The 21,817-nt window shown below is 34.7% G+C and overlaps 4 protein-coding genes across 5 annotated transcripts; all 4 read right to left on the bottom strand.

The window, feature by feature from the left end:
* Window positions 1–2,980: 2,980 nt before the first annotated feature.
* LOC148589789 (protein NIM1-INTERACTING 2-like) lies at window positions 2,981–3,660 on the bottom strand. Its single transcript, XM_088512360.1, has one exon. It carries the CDS (start codon window positions 3,575–3,577, stop codon window positions 3,233–3,235), a length of 345 nt encoding a protein of 114 aa, XP_088368486.1. The 5' UTR covers window positions 3,578–3,660; the 3' UTR covers window positions 2,981–3,232.
* Window positions 3,661–9,711: 6,051 nt separating this feature from the next.
* LOC132172390 (protein NIM1-INTERACTING 2) lies at window positions 9,712–10,281 on the bottom strand. The gene has a single exon (XM_059583878.2). It carries the CDS (start codon window positions 10,156–10,158, stop codon window positions 9,811–9,813), a length of 348 nt encoding a protein of 115 aa, XP_059439861.1. The 5' UTR covers window positions 10,159–10,281; the 3' UTR covers window positions 9,712–9,810.
* A 2,033-nt stretch (window positions 10,282–12,314) lies between these two features.
* LOC132172998 (zinc knuckle (CCHC-type) family protein) lies at window positions 12,315–19,460 on the bottom strand. 2 transcript variants are annotated; one of them, XM_059584563.2, is made up of 4 exons: window positions 18,940–19,460; window positions 18,421–18,621; window positions 12,961–13,414; window positions 12,315–12,542 (listed from the first exon to the last, which is right to left on the bottom strand). In XM_059584563.2, the coding sequence occupies exons 1-4, from the start codon at window positions 19,402–19,404 to the stop codon at window positions 12,502–12,504; spliced, it is 1,161 nt and encodes a 386-aa protein (XP_059440546.2). In that variant the 5' UTR covers window positions 19,405–19,460; the 3' UTR covers window positions 12,315–12,501. The 2 variants fall into 2 exon arrangements, with proteins under 2 accessions (XP_059440546.2, XP_059440545.1); XM_059584562.2 differs by lacking the exon at window positions 12,315–12,542 and having other exon boundaries at window positions 12,737–13,414.
* A 1,182-nt stretch (window positions 19,461–20,642) lies between these two features.
* LOC132171255 (germin-like protein subfamily 1 member 13) lies at window positions 20,643–21,459 on the bottom strand. The gene is made up of 2 exons (XM_059582525.1): window positions 21,307–21,459; window positions 20,643–21,205 (listed from the first exon to the last, which is right to left on the bottom strand). The coding sequence occupies exons 1-2, from the start codon at window positions 21,431–21,433 to the stop codon at window positions 20,670–20,672; spliced, it is 663 nt and encodes a 220-aa protein (XP_059438508.1). The 5' UTR covers window positions 21,434–21,459; the 3' UTR covers window positions 20,643–20,669.
* Between the last annotated feature and the right edge of the window lie 358 nt (window positions 21,460–21,817).

Genomic DNA, 21,817 nt, shown 5'->3' with positions numbered 1-21,817 from the left:
AACGGAGTCTAAAGCTAGATTACAAAATTTGTTAGGCCATTATCAAAATGAGAAATTGACAAAAAGTCTTTGATATACATATTGAAAAACCAACTAACTTTTTTTTTGTAAAAAAAAAATTGGTTAAAGGAAAGTATACAAACCCTCTCAAATTAATATGTAATTTGTAATGTCCCTTCTAAACTTTTAATTGAAGCAAAGCAATATCCTTTTCAAACTATCAAAAATTGCAAAATACCATTTCTTGTTCACAAAAAGACAAAAATACCTCTTAAAATTCCTGGAAGGACAAAATACTCATATAAATTTTAAAGAAAAAAGAAGGAAAAAAGAAAAAGAAAAGACAACCATGGCAGTGGGTTTGGAGACGTGGGTCTTGTGACTTACTACAACGCCATGGGCCTTGTGTTGCGGGCCATCATTTTTATTATTTTTTATTAGGAGTATTTTTATTATTTTTAGAACAGAGGGTGAAAGATATTGCAGATTGCCAAATCTTTCCCCAAAAAATTATGTATTGGGGCTTAATTTAATGATATATTGCAATAAGAAGAATGCTTTTTTGCATTCTACCAATCATCTCCCCACCATTTCTTCTCTCTTCACTTTTTTATTTTTTTATTTTGTTGAAAAAATCAAGATGCTAAAGTGAAAAGATGGTAGGGAGATGGTTTGTAGAATGCAATGAAGCATTCCTCTAGCAACAATTCATTCTAATATGAGACTTGCTATTCGTCAATTTATATATATATAGATATTTTTTTTTTAAATTATTATTAAATATGTAAAAACAAATATGAATGGAGACTAATAAAAGATTAAAAAAAATAAATGTTGGGCTATATTATATAGATATTTTTTTTTTAAAATTATTATTAAATATGTAAAAACAAATATGAATGGAGACTAATAAAAGATTAAAAAAAATAAATGTTGGGCTATATATATATATATATATATATATATATTGATCTATTTCATCAAGAATGGATTAATAATTAATCTATAAAATTTGTAAAAGAATTTCTTGTTTAGAGAAAAACTTTGTCCTTATTATTAACAACCCAATGAAAACGTCTTCAAGTGGTAGCTTAATCGGCTAGGACAACGCCTAATGAAGCGGAAGTCACTAGTTCGAATCTCCCTCCTCCTCTTGTACAGACATGTAAATAAAAAGGGTATATATATCATGAGTCCTTGGGTCAACACGCCAAAATTTTTATCTCCTTAAGTTTTTTTTTAAAAAAAATTTACTCACTGAGTCAATCGAAATGCCAATAAAATTCATACCGTCAAAATTTTTTAACAGCAGTTAATTCCAATCAAAACGTATTGTTTCACCTACTGAAAATATTAATTTAATTTAAAAATTAAATCTAAAATTAAAAATTAAAAATTAAAAATTAAAAAAATCCAGAGAGAGCATCAACTCTCTCATCGAAGCTCATGGATACAGACAAGGAAGATTTCCTCAAGTTATTCGAAGCGGATTACAGGTACCAAAACGGTCCCAAGACCATCGATGAAATCCGAGCTACCAAGTTCAAAAGATTAGACGGTCAGAATTTCCCTTTTTACTCTAATTTGAAAAGAATTCAAAGTTGCTCTCTGTTTGGTTCTCACAAAATGATAAATTTTAGCTGAGAATCCTCTTGGTCATTTTGGGTTAAATTTTTAGAATTTTAGTTCTTGTATAATTGGACCAGATGGAAGCAAACTCAAATGCAGCAAACTTGTTGTATTTTGAAGATGACCCACATGCCACAATCTTCAAGACTTTGGTGCTGCTTCTACTCAAACGAGAGAAAATTCCAACGACAAAGTTTGTATTTCCTTGGAACCAGAAATTTATTCCTCCAATTTATGACCAAAGGATTCGTTGTATATTCATCAAAACAGAATGCCATCATTTTCCCTACTGTTAGCTTTACAATTATGGGCAACACTTTCTCTATTTTACAACAAGAAAACAGAGGTAAACAGAGCATAAGATTCAATACTCAATTGCTTAATTATTTCCAATATAATTCGGAAAACAAATATAAAAAAAAAAAAACTTCAAAACCAGTCATAATTCCACAGACACAATAGGCCCATTAATTAGTGATCCCTATTCATACATGTAAAGGCAACAGTTTTGCACCAAAAGAAAGATGAGTCAGTTGGGTACACTGGGTCAATTGGGTACACGCCTTTCCTGGTTGATCATCCTATTGCATCGATGAATTTTTGGTAGTGCTTACCTAACATTATGATTTGCATTGAGAATTAGTTTGAAGTCCCGTTGTTGTGTCATGCTATAAAATTTGTTTTGGTTGTGAGAAATTATATAAATCAGATTCATAAAAAAAATGTAAAACAGCTATATTTCGAATTGTTCTGAATCAAGACCATTCAGAATCAAGGTTCAAGGAAAAATTCAGAGCACCAACAAAATTCAAAACTGAGAGCAACTTTGAATTCTTTCCAAACGAGAGGAAAAAGGGAAATTTTGACCGTCTAATCTTTTGAACTCGGTAGCTCGAATTTCATCGATGGTCTTGGGACCGTTTGAGTACCCGTAATGCGCACCGAATTCCTTGACGAACTCTTCCTTGTCTGTATCTATGAGCTTCAATGAGGGCATAGATGCTCTCTCTCTCTCTGGATTTTTTTTTTTAATTTAATTTTTAAATTAAATTAATATTTTAATGAGGTGAAACGGTGCGTTTTGATTGAGATTAATGTCTGTTAAAAAATTTTGACGGTAGAAATTTTATTGACATTTCGATTGACCCAAAGAGTAAATTTTTTTTTTAAAAAAAAGCCTTGAAAAAATAAAAATTTTAGCGTGTTAACCCAAGGACTTATGATATATTTATCCAAATAAAAAATAAAAAAAAATTCCCAATGAAAACCACATGCTTAATCTATATATATATATATATATATATATATATAAACGAAAGAATATGAGCAGGAAGTGAAAATCATAAATACATCAATTAAGAGGGCATAAATATTTTCACCAACGCATGTAATCGTCATTAAGACGTACAAATTTCAGCGAACAAGTTAGGAAGCTTAAAATAAAATTAAAAACAAAATCTTAATGGCTATATCAGTAAATTAGTCACAGTTCCTCCTAGTTTTAACCTGTACGGTAAAATAAAAATATCCTCAAGTCAAAGTACATGCAAGAAATTAATTACCACTACATGCGTTTGTTTTTTGTTTTTAACCCCCAAAACGATTAAACACCGTTGCTCTTGTACGATGGAACCAGGTTCAGATCTAGATGCTCTCTCTTTCCGTCGTCTTTAACGCCGTTATCTTCCCCAAAATCTTCCACTACTTCAGAGAACGGTATCCGTTTCCACCGCTTCTCCAAGGCCGTCAACTCAAGGCCGGCTCCTCCGTCGCCTTTCTCGAAGTACTTGACCGCCACGTGTATCCTCCGCAGGATCGCGAAGAACTCGTCCACCTCAGCATCCGTCACCGTCTCCCCGCCTCCGTTACCATCCTCCGCCTTTGCCCTCTTCCCAACGTCCACCCCTCCGTCATCTTCCCGTTTCCTCTTCCCCTCGGCCTGCTCCATAGAAAACGTCGTCGTGGTATTTGGTGAGTATCTGGTGGTGGGGGTGTCTGGCTCTGCAGCCTGGTCCCAAAGGTTCTCTAATATAAATTATATAATGCTCTTCGTACTGGGTTTTGTCAAAGGTATGATGTATGATGATGTTGGTTTGTGATGTCATGGGATGAGAGGGCTCTTGCGTCATCAATGGCGACAGGACAGGAAACGTGGAGCGACCAGTTGGAAATCCATTATAGAGTTGGAATCCATGACGCATATGACCAAAATTATCAACATTTTGTAATGACACTTCTACAATTGTCAAAGGGAGTGGGTCCTCTGTTTTTTTTTTTTTTTTTTTTCAAAAACAGAAAATCATTTCAGTCTCATTAGTGGTTGAAGAATCACGAGTATAAAGTTCTGAAATTACATAAACAGTCTTATTAATAAACGAAGAATCATGAGCATAAAGTTCTTACATCACAGAATAAAAGCTTTGAAAAATCATAGTGTTACAAAATTACAAGTTATTGATACATACATAACAATTTGACATTCAACATCTATATATGACATCAAAATCTGCTTATTCATGACTAATTTTCAGTTGTAATAACAAATCTATTCCAAACAGGCTCAACTCAATGCATAGGTAGCTCATATTCCTCGGCCCTGAAAGCAGAAAATCTCATGCCGAAACTCATCATCAATCCAAAAGTAAGAAAACTGTTTACATCCACAATCCAAAGATTTGGACAATCCTTCTTTAAACAAGTTACTAAGAAACTGCAAAAAACAAATTGAAATACAACAGCATCGGTGAAGCTCCCATGTCGGCGCGTGTAGTCCACGCACTGACGCGTGGTGGCAATATTGCGACGAGGTGTGCGGTGACAAATGGCAAAGAGGCTGGAGAAAGTGGGTGAGAGGCACATCGTTGGTTTGGCAAGCTCGAAATGAACATATCTGGCTTAGATCACACAGGACCTAAAACCTCCAAGGCGACCAAATCAGAGAAAAAGACGACAACCTCATGGGGCGGTGAGTCGAAAGTGGGGGACAGCTTTGAAAAGTAAACAAATATAATAAAATCAATTTCTAAAAAAAAAGAATTTATCTAATATAATATTCTATAAATAACATTAATTTCACGTGTGCAGTGCACTTATAAAATAATAATTTTATTTATTTATTAAAAATCAAATATGATGTGCAAACTCACTTATGCATGTGCATTTTTATAAGTTAATTTTAATTTAATTTATTTAATTAAGGTAGATTAAACTTTTCAACTATAATATTTTAATTTTGTGTCGTTGAATTTATAGGTTATGTCGAAAATTGTGAATCTTAGTTGTCGGCATAACTTTAAATAAATAAAAAATAAAAAATAAAAAAATAAAAGAAGAAGCGGAGGAGGGATGTGACGAAAAGGAAAAGGAAAAGAAGAAGAAAAGGAGAAAAAAGAGGAAAAGAAAGAAAGAAAGAAAAAGATAGAAAAAGATAGAAAAGAAGAAGAAAAGGAGAAAAAAGAGGAAAAGAAAGAAAGAAAGAAAAAGATAGAAAAAGATGGAAATTACCGTGGCCACATGGGATGATGAAATTGGTGGGCCTGGCTCCTTCTCGATGAAAAAATATCACTCATTAAAACAATTATAATAAAATCAATTTCAAAAAAAAAAAAAAAAATTATATATAAACTCCTTAGGTCAACGCGCCGTTATTAAAAATTTTTTAGGTATTTTTTTTTTCTGAAAATTTAGTCACTGGATCAATCAAAACTACAAAACTCCTTACCGTAAAATTTTTTTAACAGCCGTTAGGGTCACTCAAAACTCCATGTTTTACCTTATTAAAATATTAATTTAATTTAAAAAATTAAATCTTAACAAAAAAAAATAAAAAAATGCCACCCCTGGCCATCCCCCTAACCCCTATGGAGTGGCCTTAAGCCACCCCCAGGTGGTTTGGGGTGGCCTGCAAACCACCCATGGGGTGGCTTACTGCCACCCCTTTCCACCTGGCCGCGAGCCACCCCATGGGCAGGTCACCCCAAACCCCCAAGGCGGTGGCCACAAGCCACCCCATAGGTGGAGGGGTGGCTTGCGGGCCACCCCAAACCCCCAAGGGGGTGGCCACAAGCCACCCCATAGGTGGAGGGGTGGCTTGCGGGCCACCCCAAACCCCCAATGGGGTGGCCGCAAGCCACTCCAAGGGTGGTTTGCTCACCCCTGGGGTGGCTTGTGGCCACCCGCAAGCCATCCCTCCACCCAATGGGGTGGCTCGCGGCCACCCCATTGGTGGAAAGGGGTTGTCGCGAGCCACCCCAAATCACTTGGGTGTGACTTACGGCCACCCCATAGGAGTTTGGAGGGGGGGAGGTGACCAAGGGTGACACCGCCACCCCTGGCCATCTTTCATTTTTTTTTAAAAAAAAAAAATTTAATTTTTTTAATTAAATTAATATTTTAATCAAGTAAAATTGAGAGTTTTGAGTGGCCCTAACGACTGTTAAAAATTTTTGACGGTAAGGAGTTTATTATAGTTTCGATTGACCCAGGGACTAAATTTAAAAAAAAAAACACCTAGGAAGTTTTTATTAAAGGCACGTTGACTTAAAGAATTTATATATAATTTCAAAAAAAAAATTATCATCTAATATAATATTCTATATATAACATTAATTTAACGAGTGCTGTGCACTTATAAAATAATAATTTTTTTTATTTATTAAAAATCAAATATGATATGCAAACTCACTAACCTTTAGCATGTGCATTTTTAGAAGTTAATTTTAATTTGATCCATTTAATTAAACAAGTTAAATTGATCGATTTTAACTCTTTAATTTTGTATTGTGTTTATGTTGAATTTGTGAATCTTGTAAAAAATTATATATGATTATGTTGCATGTCAAGTTCGAGTTTGTCGAAGTATATATATAAAACTATATAAATCTTTAAACGGATTAAATTGTAAATTGAACTTGTCGGCATAACTTAATTTTTTTTTTTTAAAAAAAAGGTGACAAAAAGGAAAAGGAAAAGGAAAAGAAGAAGAAAAGGAGAAAAAAGAGGAAAAGAAAGAAAGAAAGAAAAAGATAGAAAAAAGATGGAAATTACCGTGGCCACATGGGATGATAAAATTGGTGGGCCTGGCTCTTTCCGATGAAAAAATATCACTCATTAAAACAGACTGGGCATTTTTGGGCAGCGAAGTTAATAATCCCAACAAATTGGTCTTTAATTTCTTAAAGAGGGACGGTGAAGACAGTGAATGAATTATACCTTATTTGAAAAATAAATTTTTTAAGAGTATGGTTGGAACTGTGTTTAAGAAATATAATTTTTAAGTCAAAATGTTTTTTTTTTTTTTTTGCAAAAATTTTATTTTTAAGTTTTTGTAAAAAGTGCGTTTTGGCCATTTTTGAACTTCTTGAACCCTTAAAAGTGTTTTTAATTGTTTTTTACCAAACACGTACTTTTTTCTTCAAATAGACTTTTTGAGTGCTAAATGCACTTTTAAGCTTCTCAAACGCACACCCAAACAAGTCTTAAGTTAAAAAATATTTTTTTTGCAAAAGTTTTATTTTTAAGTTTTTCCTAAAAATCAGTTTTGGCCATTTTTAAAGTTAAAAAAAGTAGAAAATTACTTATAAATTTTTTTACCAAATATATCAACTTTTGTTTAATACAACTTTTAAATACTAAAAGCACTTTTTAAAGAATCCCAAACAGCTGAATTATTGCTTAATTTTCTTCTAAGCATAATTTAGTTATGGTTTTAAAATAGCATCACTTTCTCAGTCATTTTAATATTAATTTTTCTCTCTTTTCCAACTCAACTCTCTAGCACATGGCAAGCGTAAGCGGTCAGCAAAGTTTATAACTACAATTACAAACTGGTCTGCTGTTGAGTGTTGACGTTTTAGAGGGGAATATATATATATATTGAGAGATATTGACAATTTTTGGTAGTTTAAGAGAGACATTGTCTCAGTTGAAAGCTTGAAATGAGGACATTATCAACTAGGTGGTAGTTTTGAAAATAATATGTAGACTTTTTCTTTTTTAATCAGAATAATTTCTAAAGAGATTTGGCACAAATCAAGTTTTTTTTTTTTTTTTTTTTTTTTTTTTTTCATTAAAAAGATAACACATCAATATGGAACAATAAAAGTGAGTATTATAAACGAGAAGTATTACACATCCTCTTACATATGGAACAATAAATAGTGAGTATTATAAACGAGAAGTATTACACATCCTTTTACTTTTCAATATTACTGTTGGATCTGTGGAACCCATATGTAAGACTCATATGTCCTCACAGATATAATAGTAATTTTAAAAAAGTGAAAAGAATAAGAGAATAAACAAAAGAGAAAAATGAAGAATCGTAAAAAAATGGGGTTTTTTTTTTTTTTTTTTAATCAAAGAGGAAAAAAGAGGATTACAAAGGGGTCCTTTCCACTTCTAAATCTTAAAAGAGGAAAACATGGGAGAGTGAGTGGAAATGCTTCGAAACACTAGGTTCAAAGCGACCCATTTGGCGATATGTACAAAATTTGGCACATCTTGAGACCTTCAAAACAATCCATTCCGATAAGGAGAGGAGTTGAAGGTTGATGTCGGTGATCGAAGACATGGGTAGAGGTCCATTTGGTGCTGAAATACTTGGGGGAGTTGATGGCTAGGATTGTAGTCAAAGAGTCCTCTTCAATGATAAAAGGGGAGCTACTGTACCAAGAAACAAACTACACGGCGAGAAAGGTAACATTGGCCAACCTTGGTTGGCCTTCATGTGGAGAAGACGTTTGAAGCAAGTAGTTAGGATGTCTCTATTTTGGTCCCTGAGAATGGCAGCTACTACAGCCAAAAAGGGGCCTGATAACCGCATCAAAATTTACTTTAAGGGAACCTCTAAGAGGTGGGCTCCAGTCCTTCGTGGTGCCAGTGATGGAATGCCATGCTTAGAGGTATTGGTGTATTTATAACACCCGTGTAATATTCCGTATATCTAGGTATAAATAAAAATATTGAAGTCAATTAGGATGATTTTAAGGGCACCTTTCTATGTCAAATTCGAATCATAGAGAGTTGGTTTGACATGTTTTCTCCATGCAATTTCAATTAATTGTTAAGCTGTTATGAATGCCAAGCCAGTAAAAGGTTTGAACAATTAATTGAATAGAATGAATTATTATTACCGTCTCTATATGATTTGAATTTGACCTATAACTTTAGGAAATGTTAAGTGTTCTTTTAATATTTTTTTGGTATCTTTTCATCTGTGATGCAACTTTTAAAATTAGCAATAAATTAAAAGTCAATAATGATATCTCAAATTCAACGATAATTTTAAAAGTTACATCATAGTTGGAAGGACAATAGGAAAACACTACAAGAACAACTAACATTTCTCAATACAGTTAATGTTACATTTTTTGACATAAACCCAAGGGAAATTAGTAAGTTATAATTAACAAGTAAGGAAGAAAAAGATCATAATTATCCTAAATAAGCAAACAGATAAATAATTCTAAAAGACTACGAAATAATTAATACTTCAAACCTTAATTCATAATAATACATATCTGCCTTTATATTGGCTAGAGTTTGAGTATTTTTCAAATAAAATACCAACTGACGCCGAACAGAATTAAGATTGTTTTGACAGCAACAGACAAAATAATAAATAGAGAAGAGAAAGATCTTAATAGCCCAAAATAAACAAAAGTATCTCTACACTTGGGAGACAAAAGTAAAATTATTGTGGATAAAAAAATATCTTCAAATATTATTGCTTAATTATTTTCATTTTGTGCAAATCTTATTCCCAAAATATTGTTCAAATATTATGTTCAAATTCTCCGGCATTAGTAACTCTTAACATTATTTATATTCTATTTATGTCTTAATACGATCTGAACTCGATATGCCAAGACGGATTGTCAGTAAAAATCATTCCGCTATACATTTCTAAAAGTTGTCATAATAAATTTGCAAAAGAGAAGGAGAAATTCATTTCTCACATCTTACATCTATAGGTGTCTAATCATGGAGAATGTAGCCAAACCCACTACTATTTGCCCCAATTGAATTGAAAGGTACCAATAAACCATACCCACACAACACTCCATATAAAGGCAATACGCAAAAAGTAATTTCCACATTTCTCTTTCAACAATTCAAAGGGTGTTAGGTAAACAATTATTAACATAATAACAATTAATACAGTCACATAATAGGATCCGTCTAGAGCGGGTCACATTCCGGACTCGGATCCGCGTTCAAGTCAAAACCCGCAGTAACATTCTCCTCTTCTGATCTCCTCGTCCCCTTCCCCCCTTTCACGCCGTTAACGGCCACCACACTCTCCCCCTCCAGGATTTCCCTCAATCTCCTTGACCCTTCCTTTGCCGTCATCCTTGCGCCGTTTCCGTCAACCTTCCTGAAGTGACTGACCGCCACGTGTATTCGTCTCAGAATCGCGAAGAACTCCTCCACCTCGTCCTCCGTCACGGTGTCCTCTCGCACCTTCTTCTGCCTCCCGAAAACGACGTCGCCGCTGTCGTGCTCCGCCTGCTTCCTCTTCTCCGCCATCACGCGCTCCTCCTCCCGGAGGTCTCACTCTATCAGAAATGGGAAAATCACCTCCTTCCCTTCGGCTTTGGTTATGCCGTTATGCGGAAAACACGAGGTACATATTCTTTATACTACAACGGCATTGCCAGCGATTGCGGACCATAATTGCTATGGAGACACGCTGACTACGGTTGTTGGCATACGCGGCGCGCTCTCATTGGCGGTTTCGGATCTGTTTTATGACCTGACGCTGACGGTGACGTTGCGTTAATTGTAGAAGATATTTTTTTCAAAATGAGTGGTTGCCGTGGCGTGGCACTATGTGACGTCAGTAAAGCTTTGTATGTGACGTCAGGGGTTCCAGCTAACAGAATTCTCTCGTCCTTCGGCGAATACGCGAGTGGGTCCAAGATGGTTGAGTGGGGCCACGTGTCGACAGAGTAGTGATTCTAAAGCATGTCGGCTCATCTTTGGGGCCCAATGTTGAGATTTGGCCTTTGAATGGCCTAGTATTTCATATAGATAGGTTAGCGGTTATTTTCGACATTCAATTATTATTTTATTAATTTTTTATTTTTATTTTTGATACAAGTACATTTAAGAAATGAAAGGTTATGTTTGGCATATGGCCGAACCGGAAAGAGGATCCATGACCCAAAATTCAAATTTTTTTTTTATACTTTTTCTTTTAAAATTAACTCCAATATTTTTATTTTTTACATTAAATCAATCATTTTTTATTACTATTCAAATAAAAAAATCACAACAAAACAAATTTTTTTCACTTTTTTTATACAAAACATTTTTATTTTTTTCTCTCATATCAATCAAATCTGCTACAGTATCAGTCCACTTCTTAAGTCCATTCCATTGCCAAACATAGCCGAACAGAAAGGAAGACTGAATCAAAGGGGTGGATTTTTTCCTCTACAAACTGGAAAGAGGGTAGGAGTGAGGAAAACGTGTGGGAATGTAGTGGGGTAAACTATAACCACAACCCAATAAGTCATATGAAGGACCTAAAAGTTTGCATTTATGTAAACTTTATTTTCCTTCCAAAAGGAGAAAAGAGAAATGGTAAACAAGGAATGTTGAAAAGCTATAATAACAACTTGGGAGTCTCCTTCTAAGGTGAAACTACAAGAGATGCAACCAAAGCCTCCCCATAAGTAGGATCACAAGAGGGGCTGATTTAAAAAAAGAATATTTATAATTCTACCATTGGACTCTTGGCAGACTGCTGGTTGGGCAATAAAGGACTCCCTAACAGCTAGGGACAGGCATAAATTCTTAACGAGGGGCCAAAACATAAAGAGAATAATTTTGTAACTTAGAATCTTGCAGTAATATTTAAGCTTCTCTTCTTTGTGTATTATTTTTTTCTTAATTTTTTGGTGTTTCTCAGTTGTCTGAATTTTCTTTTCTCAATTTTTGTCTTTTGTATTTATTTTTTGTTATTGTTTAAATAACAATTAGATATATTGTAGTATGCAATCAATTAACTTAAGACTCCGTTTAATTTTTTTGGGTTTATTTAAGTTCTTTTATTTTGGTTGTTTTGGTGCCTTAACTTAGTTGATACCCATATGATAATATAATTACAGGGAAAATACACTTTACTCCTCTGAATTATCCACCCATTTGCACATTTAACCCCAATGTTTAAAAGTGACATTTTAACTCCAAAGTATCTAACATTGATACTTGACTCCTATGAAGTACACTTTATCTCCCTGAAGTATTTTTACTCGACACTCTACCCCCTCAAAATTTAGTTACTTGGGGGATGGGGTAAAGTGTCAAGTCAAAATACTTTAGGGGGTAAAATGTATTTTATGTGAGTCAAATGTCAATATCAGATACTTTGAGGAGGTAAAGTGTCACTTTTTAAACATTAGGGTTAAAAGTGCAAATAGGTGAGTAGTTCAGGAGATAAAGTGTATTTTCTTCTAGATATATAAGTTTTTTTGAGTATGATGTAATCATAATTACCATGAAGGATTGGCGTAAGACATGGCAAAATATGTTACGGCCTTACTAAAAAAAGGATGCATTAAATGGAGAATTAAGCATGTCATGCCCACCATCCCAAATCTGAATTTGGTATTTTAGCTCAAAAATGCATTTTTGTTATTTTACCTCGCCACTTCCCAAGGCGCAGAGCACACAACATCAAACTCTCTAAATATTTATTTTTATTTTTCCATTGGTTTTAGTTGGTTGAAACCAATTGTCATGAAAATGAATAAATAAAAAGTAATTGGTTCTGTTGCATTCAATAAACTCTGGCCATAAAGCTCCATCTCCCAACCAGTTTGTTTATGTCTCTTGTTTGTAGGCAAACAACCTCATTGGAGTTTGTCAATGAAGTACAGTACTTGTCTGTCCTGTCTGTGATTCATCTGCAAAGCAACACTATTTCTCAGAAGCTGAATTTTAAGATTAGAATCAGTAATAAGTTACTCCAGAAACCCTCTCCCCAGCAAATTTTGTGGTTCTATCAATGCCATTAGGATTTTAATTCATGGGTACAGCAACTTGCAGAGAAAACTTACACATCAGATTAATTTTTATAGAAAAAAAATGAATTTGAGTATTCAAACAGCTAAAGCTCATGTATCACATTCATGCTCCTATAAAAGGAAATCATAAATTCTAGTCATATGTCAAACTCAAAAACATAGGTTGCACAAAAAGTTGACCAGTCTTGCAAATTTCCAATATACAAGTGCTACAAAATGTAGAAACCAATCTAGTGCTTCAGTTGGATATTCACTTATTGACTAGAAGAACAATCCCTTGCCCAGTGCCCAGGCTTACCACATTTGTAACAAGTGCCTGATGAAGCAGAATTTCCCCCCAACTGAGCAGGAGACTTTGATGATGGAGTGGGGCAATCCCTCCCCCAGTGCCCAGGCTTACCACATTTGTAACAAGTGCCTGATGAAGCAGAATTTCTCCCCAACTGAGCAGGAGACTTTGATGATGGAGTGGGGCAATCCCTCCCCCAGTGCCTAGGCTTACCACATTTGTAACAAGTGCCTGCTGAAGCAGAATCTCCCCCCAGTTGAGCAGGAGAATTTGATGATGGGGTGGAGCAATCTTTTGCCCAATGCCCTTCCTTGCCACATTTAAAGCAAGAAGAACTAGTTCTTACTCCATAGCTATCGTTGCATGTGCCATTCATGTAATTACAAGCCTTGGAGGCACTGACTGGATGATCAGTTGCTACATTATGCTCATTGCACCACCTAAAGAAACCACAAGTACTTCCCTACACAAAAAGAAGCTATTAACCCAGTAAACAAAGTTATTTGCACCATGCATGTCTCAGAAAATGTATTTAGTAGATAGAAAAATTAACAAAAAGACAATTACGCATTAAAGGAAAATTTTTATAAGACACCGAAGAAAAGATTTTGGATGATGTTATTCATACCACAAAAACTGCATTTATTCACAATGATATCATCTAATTATGGCCATCATGGAATACAATTTGAAACAAAGTTACCTTTCAGTTCAAATTGGTTGAATAAAACATGCTTCTGGAGTAGCTATTTTCACCTAAACTTTTAGGTTAATCCTACCATTTTGCCATCTAATTCTCTATAATTCAATGACAGTTTCACCAAATACAAGTACAATTGAAGCATATTAAGAATTTACAAAAGAATAAACACCAGTATATCTTGACACTGTCACATAGTGATTGCGCTGCTATCCAACATAGTAAAAAGACTATTTGTCAAATTCATCAAATATTAATCTAAATAAATATTTGAAATGTGTTTGCTCTTACAAATCACATTTTCAATGTTGCCCCATTCAGACTTTTACCTCTGAGTTTTTGAGTGTAATTATTCCCATTCCTGTGCTTATTTTGTCTTCTGTACTTTGTCCCTTGCCCCCACCCGCTAAAAAAGAAAAGGAAAGTAGAAAAGGAAAAATTGCAAGATCAAAAAGAAAAAAAGAAATGCACACTTTAATACCTAATTCTAAAAGATACCTTAAGGCTCTTAATTATAAGTTTTTTGCTCATACAAACATCTTAAAGACACGTGAAATCCCTACAAAAGGTACATAGTACATATAAATGTGTGCATATTACATAAAGACCAAAATAATTTCTCAAGAGGTCTTTAAAGCAATCCCAAGCTTAAATCCTGATGAACCATGATTTAAAATTTATATCTAATCCAGTTGAAGGTATCATAATATATAATGTTGATACATTAACTTTTAAAGTATATGACATTAGCAATAACTCAGCATAACACAACGTCAGGCTAGAAAACTTTTCAGGCTTCGATGCATTCCAAAGATAAAATAAGGTAACATAAAAAATTAAAGTCGCTGAAACTCAGTAACTTCTCTAAAAACCTTTAAGAAGTATTTTTGTCTTACATTAGCTTTTCTACCTCCAATTTGGAAGATCGGTGCACAAGTGATACAAATAAATGTACTTCAATAAACTAAACATTAGTCTATGAGAATAAAAGGTTCTGATAGATCAGAGAAAGAAAAAAGGTTCTGATAGATGAAAATTTATATGCCAGTAGTTCTAGCCATACAAGTATTAATAACTGTTTGCAACAGATGACTGCATGATTAAATTATTTACCAAACTTTTATACTCTGCATTCTGATTGACAAAATCATGATATTAGATACTGAATGAGTACAACTATAGAAGGGAAAATAGGTATAACGATTCTTTTGGAGCTGCATTTCATGTATCAAGAAAAGTAATGGGCAAAACATTGGAGATCTAATAAGAAATAAAGGCATTCGGAAGAAAGCTAGCACCAACTGAAGACCTAAAAGAGATATGTAGCTTAAGATGATAACACGTGTCTAATGAAGATTGATGACTACACTAAGAATGAGAAAATCAAATTTGAGAATAAAAAGAATGAAAAACTACAGCCTCAACTATTACTGAATGGAGAAAGAAAGGCCTGTTGTAGCAGAATTACAGTACATTTGGATTAGTTTTGGAAAAGTGCTTTCTATTGTGTTTAAAAAACTAAAATGTGCGGCCCACATCTTAAAACTTGTTTAGAAAAGTGTTTCTTAAAGAAAAAAAAATGGAAAAAAAAAAAAAAAATACTGAATCACTCCATGAGTTTTGAGAATTCATCATATCACTCCATGATATTCTATTTTTATCTTTCAACTTTTTGAGTTCCCATTATTAAATCAACCCTCCTATCCAACTCTGTACAAATTCCATCAATATTTTTTTTTTTTAACGGATCCTATAAAAATTATTTTACCAATTTCTCAAAAAACAACATTAAAAAAAAAAAAAATTCAATTAAGGGTGAGCCACCCCCACTTTTCTCAAAAAACAACATTAAAAAAAAAAAAATATCAATTAAGGGTGAGCCACCCCCACTAACTGTGGGGGTGGCTCACCCCTATGTGTCAGGGTAGCCACAAGCCACCCTTGTGTCAATGGGAGTGGCCTCGAGCGGGAGTGGCCTTGAGCGACCAACTCTCTTAGTGCCATCCCTTTTTCAATAGGAGAGGTAGGAAGGGGAGATTCACTTCCCCCATCTCCAGTGAAGGGTGGTCTTTGGAGGCCTACCTCCAAAGAGGCCAGCTTCCTTTTGTTACTGTGCATGAAAACTTGCACCTTGTTTTCAAGGATGTTTCTCACTTATTTTTAAAAGCAAAGCATGTGTTTTCAAAACACTCTTATATCAAGGTGGACGAAGTTTTCTAACTTTTTTTGTGTTTTATTTTCTAAAAAGTGATCACTTTGTTTTTAGACAAGTGTTTTTGAAAACAAAAACTGAAAATTATTTTCAGTGCTTTTAGAATTTAAACAGCGAAAACACTTTCAAAAGAGTGTTAACAAACATGCTTTGCATTACCAGAGTGATATAGTCCTGCACTTTTCAGCATTTAAACAGCGAAAACACTTTCAAAAAAGTGTTAACATACATGCTCTGCATTACCAGAGTTATATAGTCATCTGCACGTCAAAATGGCACAAAGAAGGTTTCTAAGAGATGCATGAGCTCTCCCCCACAGCTCTAGCATCGGAAATTCCTTAAGGCCACTTCAGTAAATTCTCCCAATATTTCTTCTTTATGCTTTTTTTCTTTAATTGTCCACTTGCACTTTGGATATTTTCCAAGTCCCTTCATGGAAGACACATGGAGTGCATTTCATGTTTATGCCCTTTATGTATGGGCCTTCACCAATTTAATCAGATAAGTTATTGAACTATTTAATATTTATGCTACCTCCTAGTCCATCCACTCATCAACAGAACCACTTAATCCGTGCAACACCACTCCATCAGCATGTTAATTCTGGAGTGATCTATCTCCATAAGAAATCAGAACAGTGACATGTACTACAAGACTGCTCCTAGTGCTGTCTAAACTAATGCTGGAGTCAACTCCATATGATCTGACATATTATTGGCACAACTAGAATAGAACTTAATATTATCTAATGACTGACATCCTCAAGATAGCATAGTCTTCCAACTATTTGGGTCAGCTACAAGACTGCTCCATGTTCAATCATTTGCGATGGCAACTTTTTCATTACATCAACCAACATTTTTCACCTTCTTCTCATCCTTGCCATTTACCTCAAATCAAATTAAATTCCCACTAATGATGCACTACATTGTAGCATAGAAGCACAAAAAGGAGCAACTGGATCACATCCACATCAGTTTTTTTTCAGCATAGTTCCCAGCGAAAGACATCTTTTGCATGTATTTTAGAATAACAGAAGTTTCAACATTGAAATTTACTAATCACAGAACTTGCCAGTATTTTTCTTCAGCTTCATTTTGTTTCCTTTTTTTTTTTTTTTTTTTTGTGTGTGCTTCCTGTCCTGTTTTAAACAAACATTATGTCAACACGTACAGTGCTGACAACTCAGTGATGCTAAGGGTTTATCTAATTGCTTCCAATTGAGACAATGCAAAGGAAAATGTCAATGGCATGCTGCAGATGCTGTATTATTGCATTCCCTGTTGTTATCTAGTTCTATGGAATCATCATACTCAATGCCATTTTGATCCCAAAAGAACATCAGCTTGTACTTCTGTTCATGATAAAGCTCATTTCTATTGCAACTTCATATATGCATTACTCTATCCAACTACTGGAGTACATCTCCAGAAATGCACCACTATGTTTGAAAACATATAATACCTCCATGAATGCATCACTCTATTTCAATATGATAAATGAGCATAGCGATGCCCCTACTTCTATTATACAGATCAACAGTCATCCTGAAGTTATTGACCATAAATTTTATTTCAAGGTCAAATATTATATGATCACTAGTTAGATATTCAAAGCCTTCAATTCAAACCATAAGCCAGAGTCCAAGGCGCAATGTCAGCGCACAAATACTCAACAGTAACCTTCGAGAAGCAGCAACTCATTGTTTCGAGACATGAATTCTTTATAAATAAAAAAACCACAAGTGCAGCAAAGCATTTTCCTGTGGGTGTTTTATTCACAAGCAAGAGGCAAAGTTGAGTATTACAAACTCCTTATGATAACAAGGCCACCTTATTAAATGTTGACACATTTTAACCACTCCTTGATGTTCGGATGGCATTATGCACAGATCAACGGCAATCTATTATGAATCTAAAAAATTATTGGTACCATCATCAAGCAATTGTTTTAGGATGATTTAAAACAGGTGATGACTCAGGCCGGAGGAAAAAGAATTTATTAATTTTTATAAAGAGAAAAAACAAATGATAACTGGATTTGGTAACCACCTCACATTTATCAAAATTCCAGTATGTATTAAGTATTGGAAGTACCTAAAAAAAAATCCTTTAAGCTTCAAAAACTTATTAGTTGCCCATGATCCAAGATCATAATTGAGAACCGAGTTTTACACACGCACAGAAAGACATGCTTTATAGATTGCTTTTTTTTTTTTATTTTTTTTATTTTTTTTATTTTTATTTTTTTTTTATTTATAATTTTTTATAATTTTTTTTTTTTAAAAAAAAACCCTCTTGACACACAAAAAGATCATCTTCTTTCTCTAGCATAACAAAATGATCGGGATACTAGAAGACCATCTATCATTTCACCTAGACTAAAACAAAGAAAGGGTTCAATTCTCGCTAAAGTTACACTTAGATCAAGTTCAGCTGAAAATGCAACAGCCAGAAAATAAAGTACACTTTCCTTCTTAGAGTAATAGGTTAAACAATATATCATAGCATGCACTATTACGCGGAAATTGCACAAAAATCTGGTGTATAACTATTACCTGATTTGCAGGACAGCGATAGAATTGCTGGCCGATATTTTTCCCAGTTTTTGCTGTTAGAATCAGGCAAAAACCAGCTCCACAGGGACAAGGAAGATCGGGAAACGAAGAATTAGACCCGCAATTTTCTTTCCCACCAACCATGCCATTGGTTCCAGAAGCATTGTCACACCACTCAAAGAAACCACAGCCCCCATTTTCCTATGAAAAATAAAAATGACGAAAGATTCAAACCTTTTACTATTTGGGAAAAAAAAAAGAAAAAAACTCAAAGCGTACACATGAATTTTTCCAATTGCATGAAAAAATCGCCAATACCATGTTTAGATAACCTAAATCGTTATCCACGAAAATTTATAAACTACACATACAACGCAAACAGATTAAACTGACTCAAGAACCACAAGCTAGTGGAATCTGATATTAAACACCGTTAATGCTTTGAGCTTTATTTGAGTTGCCTTTCCCGTGCTTTCTCGGCAGCCAAACAGATCAAACACGGAAAATCGGTTTACAAACCTGTCTGAGAGGGCATTTGTAAAACTTTCTGCCCGGATTCTTTTGCGTATTTGCAGTGAGAACCAGGCAAGGTCCCATTCCGCAGGGGCATTGCTTCTCAGGCATCGACGAGTGGCTCCCGAAATTACTATTATACCCTCCTTCTCCTGCTCCTGCTCCTACTCCTACTCCTATAGCATCGCAATCGCGTGCCCAGTGGCCAGATTTCCCGCATTTGAAACACGAAGAAGAAGCGTGAACGCCGTCGTTTCTCGCAGGGTCGACCTTGACGCCGCGTCGAGAATTGTCGGGCGAAAAGAGGCCTCTGAGAGCGGCGGTGTAGGCTTCCCCGGGGTCGACCTTTCGGCGCTTGGTGGAGGAGATGGAGAGGGCGTTAGCCTCGATAGCCGCCACCTGGGATAGGAAGTCGTCGTCTTCTTCCACATGGACTTCGATCGTACGCTCTCTCTTCGTCTCCATTTTCATCGCTGATCGCTCCCTCTCTTTCTTTTGATTTTCCCTCTCTTGCTCTTCATTCTTTCTTCCCAGCAAAGTTTGTCTGATAAAATTTTTTCCTCCTTTTATTTTATTTATTTTTATTTTTATTTTTTTTATGGGCAAACTTTTAGAAAAAGGGAAATACTTTTTTTTTTTTTTTAACATGCCCACACAAGGGAAGAGATTCAAATTAGTGACCTCTGCTTCATAAGGCGTGGTTCACAGTCGATTGAGCTATCCCTTAAGGACAAAAAATACTATTTTAAAAGTCCTTCAATTTTAGAGTGATAGGAGAAGAATATGAAAGATACCTCTAGCATTACTCTACCATGCTATTATTTTATCATTATTTTATTATGTTGACATGATATTATTAAGAAAAATGTTATTTATTAGACTGCTATAAAATTGTTATATAATTGAAATAATGTAGCAGTTAAAACCAACCATTTATTTTCTCATTTAGAAGCCATTGCTCATTCAAAGGTTAATTTTTACTTACACGTTATTTCAATTGTAGTACAGTCGTATAACAATTTACCAATTAACATTACTTTATTGTCAATGCACTCTTAGATCAACCATTGCTAAAAGAAAAAAGAAAAAAGAAAAATAATGGTGAATTGACAACGCCACATTACGACAGTGGAATAGTAATGGAATAGTGATGTGATGTATAACATTACTCTTTAAAAAACCTTTTTTATTTTTAGTAATGTTATTCTTCGTACTCATTTTATATTGGTTTACATAGAGTTTTAAATAGTTTAATATGAGAGTTACTTACCAAAAAATAAAAAAATGATAAAAGTTACTTTAAACATGTCATGATAACCGATGTTTCTAGTTGCTCTTCCATTTTCCATTTAATTATAAACTTTGTGGACAAGTGACTTTCGTATATAGACAAGTAGGAATCAGTTTGTTGTCCAAAAGGGATAGCTTAATCGATTGGAGATTACATTTCATGAAGCGGAGATCACTAATTCGAATCCCATTTTCTTCTTTTCCTCCCCTTGTATTGACATGTCCAAAAATAAAAAAGCTGGAATCTGTCAGTTTTTTAATGCTTTGAAAATATGGCTAGTTCAAAGAGAGAGAGATACATAAACGCTCAACAAACGTCAATATTATTTTATATTCTAACTTCACCTAGAAAGTGTTACATAAACAAACTTTTATTTTAATATTATTATGATGGAACGAAGCAAATTATCATAATTATTTCAAAAGTTTAGCTAAATGTTGTACAATTAGAACTTTTTCTGTAGAGCTTCAATAACATTCTTGTCAAGTTGGAAGGCCTTGGCGAGAACATCAGGGTTGATGGGAGGATCAGATCCGAAAACAGCATTGGCTATCGTGATGACACCAGCATTTTGGCTGCTCAAACCAGCAAAGGCTACAGCATTAGTCTTTCCCGCATTGAATTGAAAGTGAATGAGACCAATTGGAAACACAAAGACATCTCCCTTCTTTAGAACTTTGGTGAAAAGACGATTCTCTGGGTTGGATGTGACAAAACCAACCAACAGAGTACCTTCAACGACTACCAGAATCTCAGTGGCACGAGGGTGAGTGTGTGGAGGATTTTGGCCATATGGTGCATAGTCAATGCGAACCAAAGATATGCCTAGAGTGTTGAGGCCTGGTATTTGTTCCACATTCACAGTAGTGACATTCGATCCAACTTTATTATCTGTATTTCCAGGTTTTTGGAGCCCAGAGAAGAAGAAATCTTCAGCCTTGGCATACTTCAAATCCTTGCAGAATTTTCCATTCACGAACACTGCAGGAAACAATAGATTGCATGGATACAAGATCAGTAAGAAACCAATAATGATAGTCATGCTTGTAAGCAAAAAGTAATGAACATAATTATATATATACCAGCAGACTTGGTGTCATCAACTGCAACACAGATGTCCTGAAGAGGGCTGGGATCGAAGGCAGAGACAAGGGAGGATGCAACTGACAAGAGAGCCACAATTGCAAGGAAGTGAACTCCTTTCATCATATCTAAGTAAGCTCTGTATTCTCTAATATTTTGGTTTGGTGATGGGTGATAAATCTTGTATGGGAAACATGTGTATTTATAGAGAACCAATATGGAAATGGTCATTGGTTCTGCTACAAAAAATTCTTAAGACTTCAATGGTTATCGATTTATCAACAACTACTGTAGACTTTTAACCTCCTTTGGTTTATTCTTCTAATGCATGCTTTTTCTTTCTTCTTAATTGATTACTTCTTCTCATGCTTAACTAAACAAACAATTGACAAATTCTCAATATCATTTTTTAATTGGCTCTTGCCACTTCAACGCCATGACATATTTGTAAAGGTGCTTTGGTCAATTAACAACCTATTCTGAAGATGTCAAATGAGACGGCTTTGTTTC

Source organism: Corylus avellana, chromosome 1 (genome assembly GCF_965113065.1).
Source record: "Corylus avellana chromosome 1, dhCorAvel1.hap1.2, whole genome shotgun sequence".
Lineage (NCBI taxonomy): Eukaryota > Viridiplantae > Streptophyta > Magnoliopsida > Fagales > Betulaceae > Corylus > Corylus avellana.
This window is presented reverse-complemented; position numbering and strand designations above follow the sequence as displayed.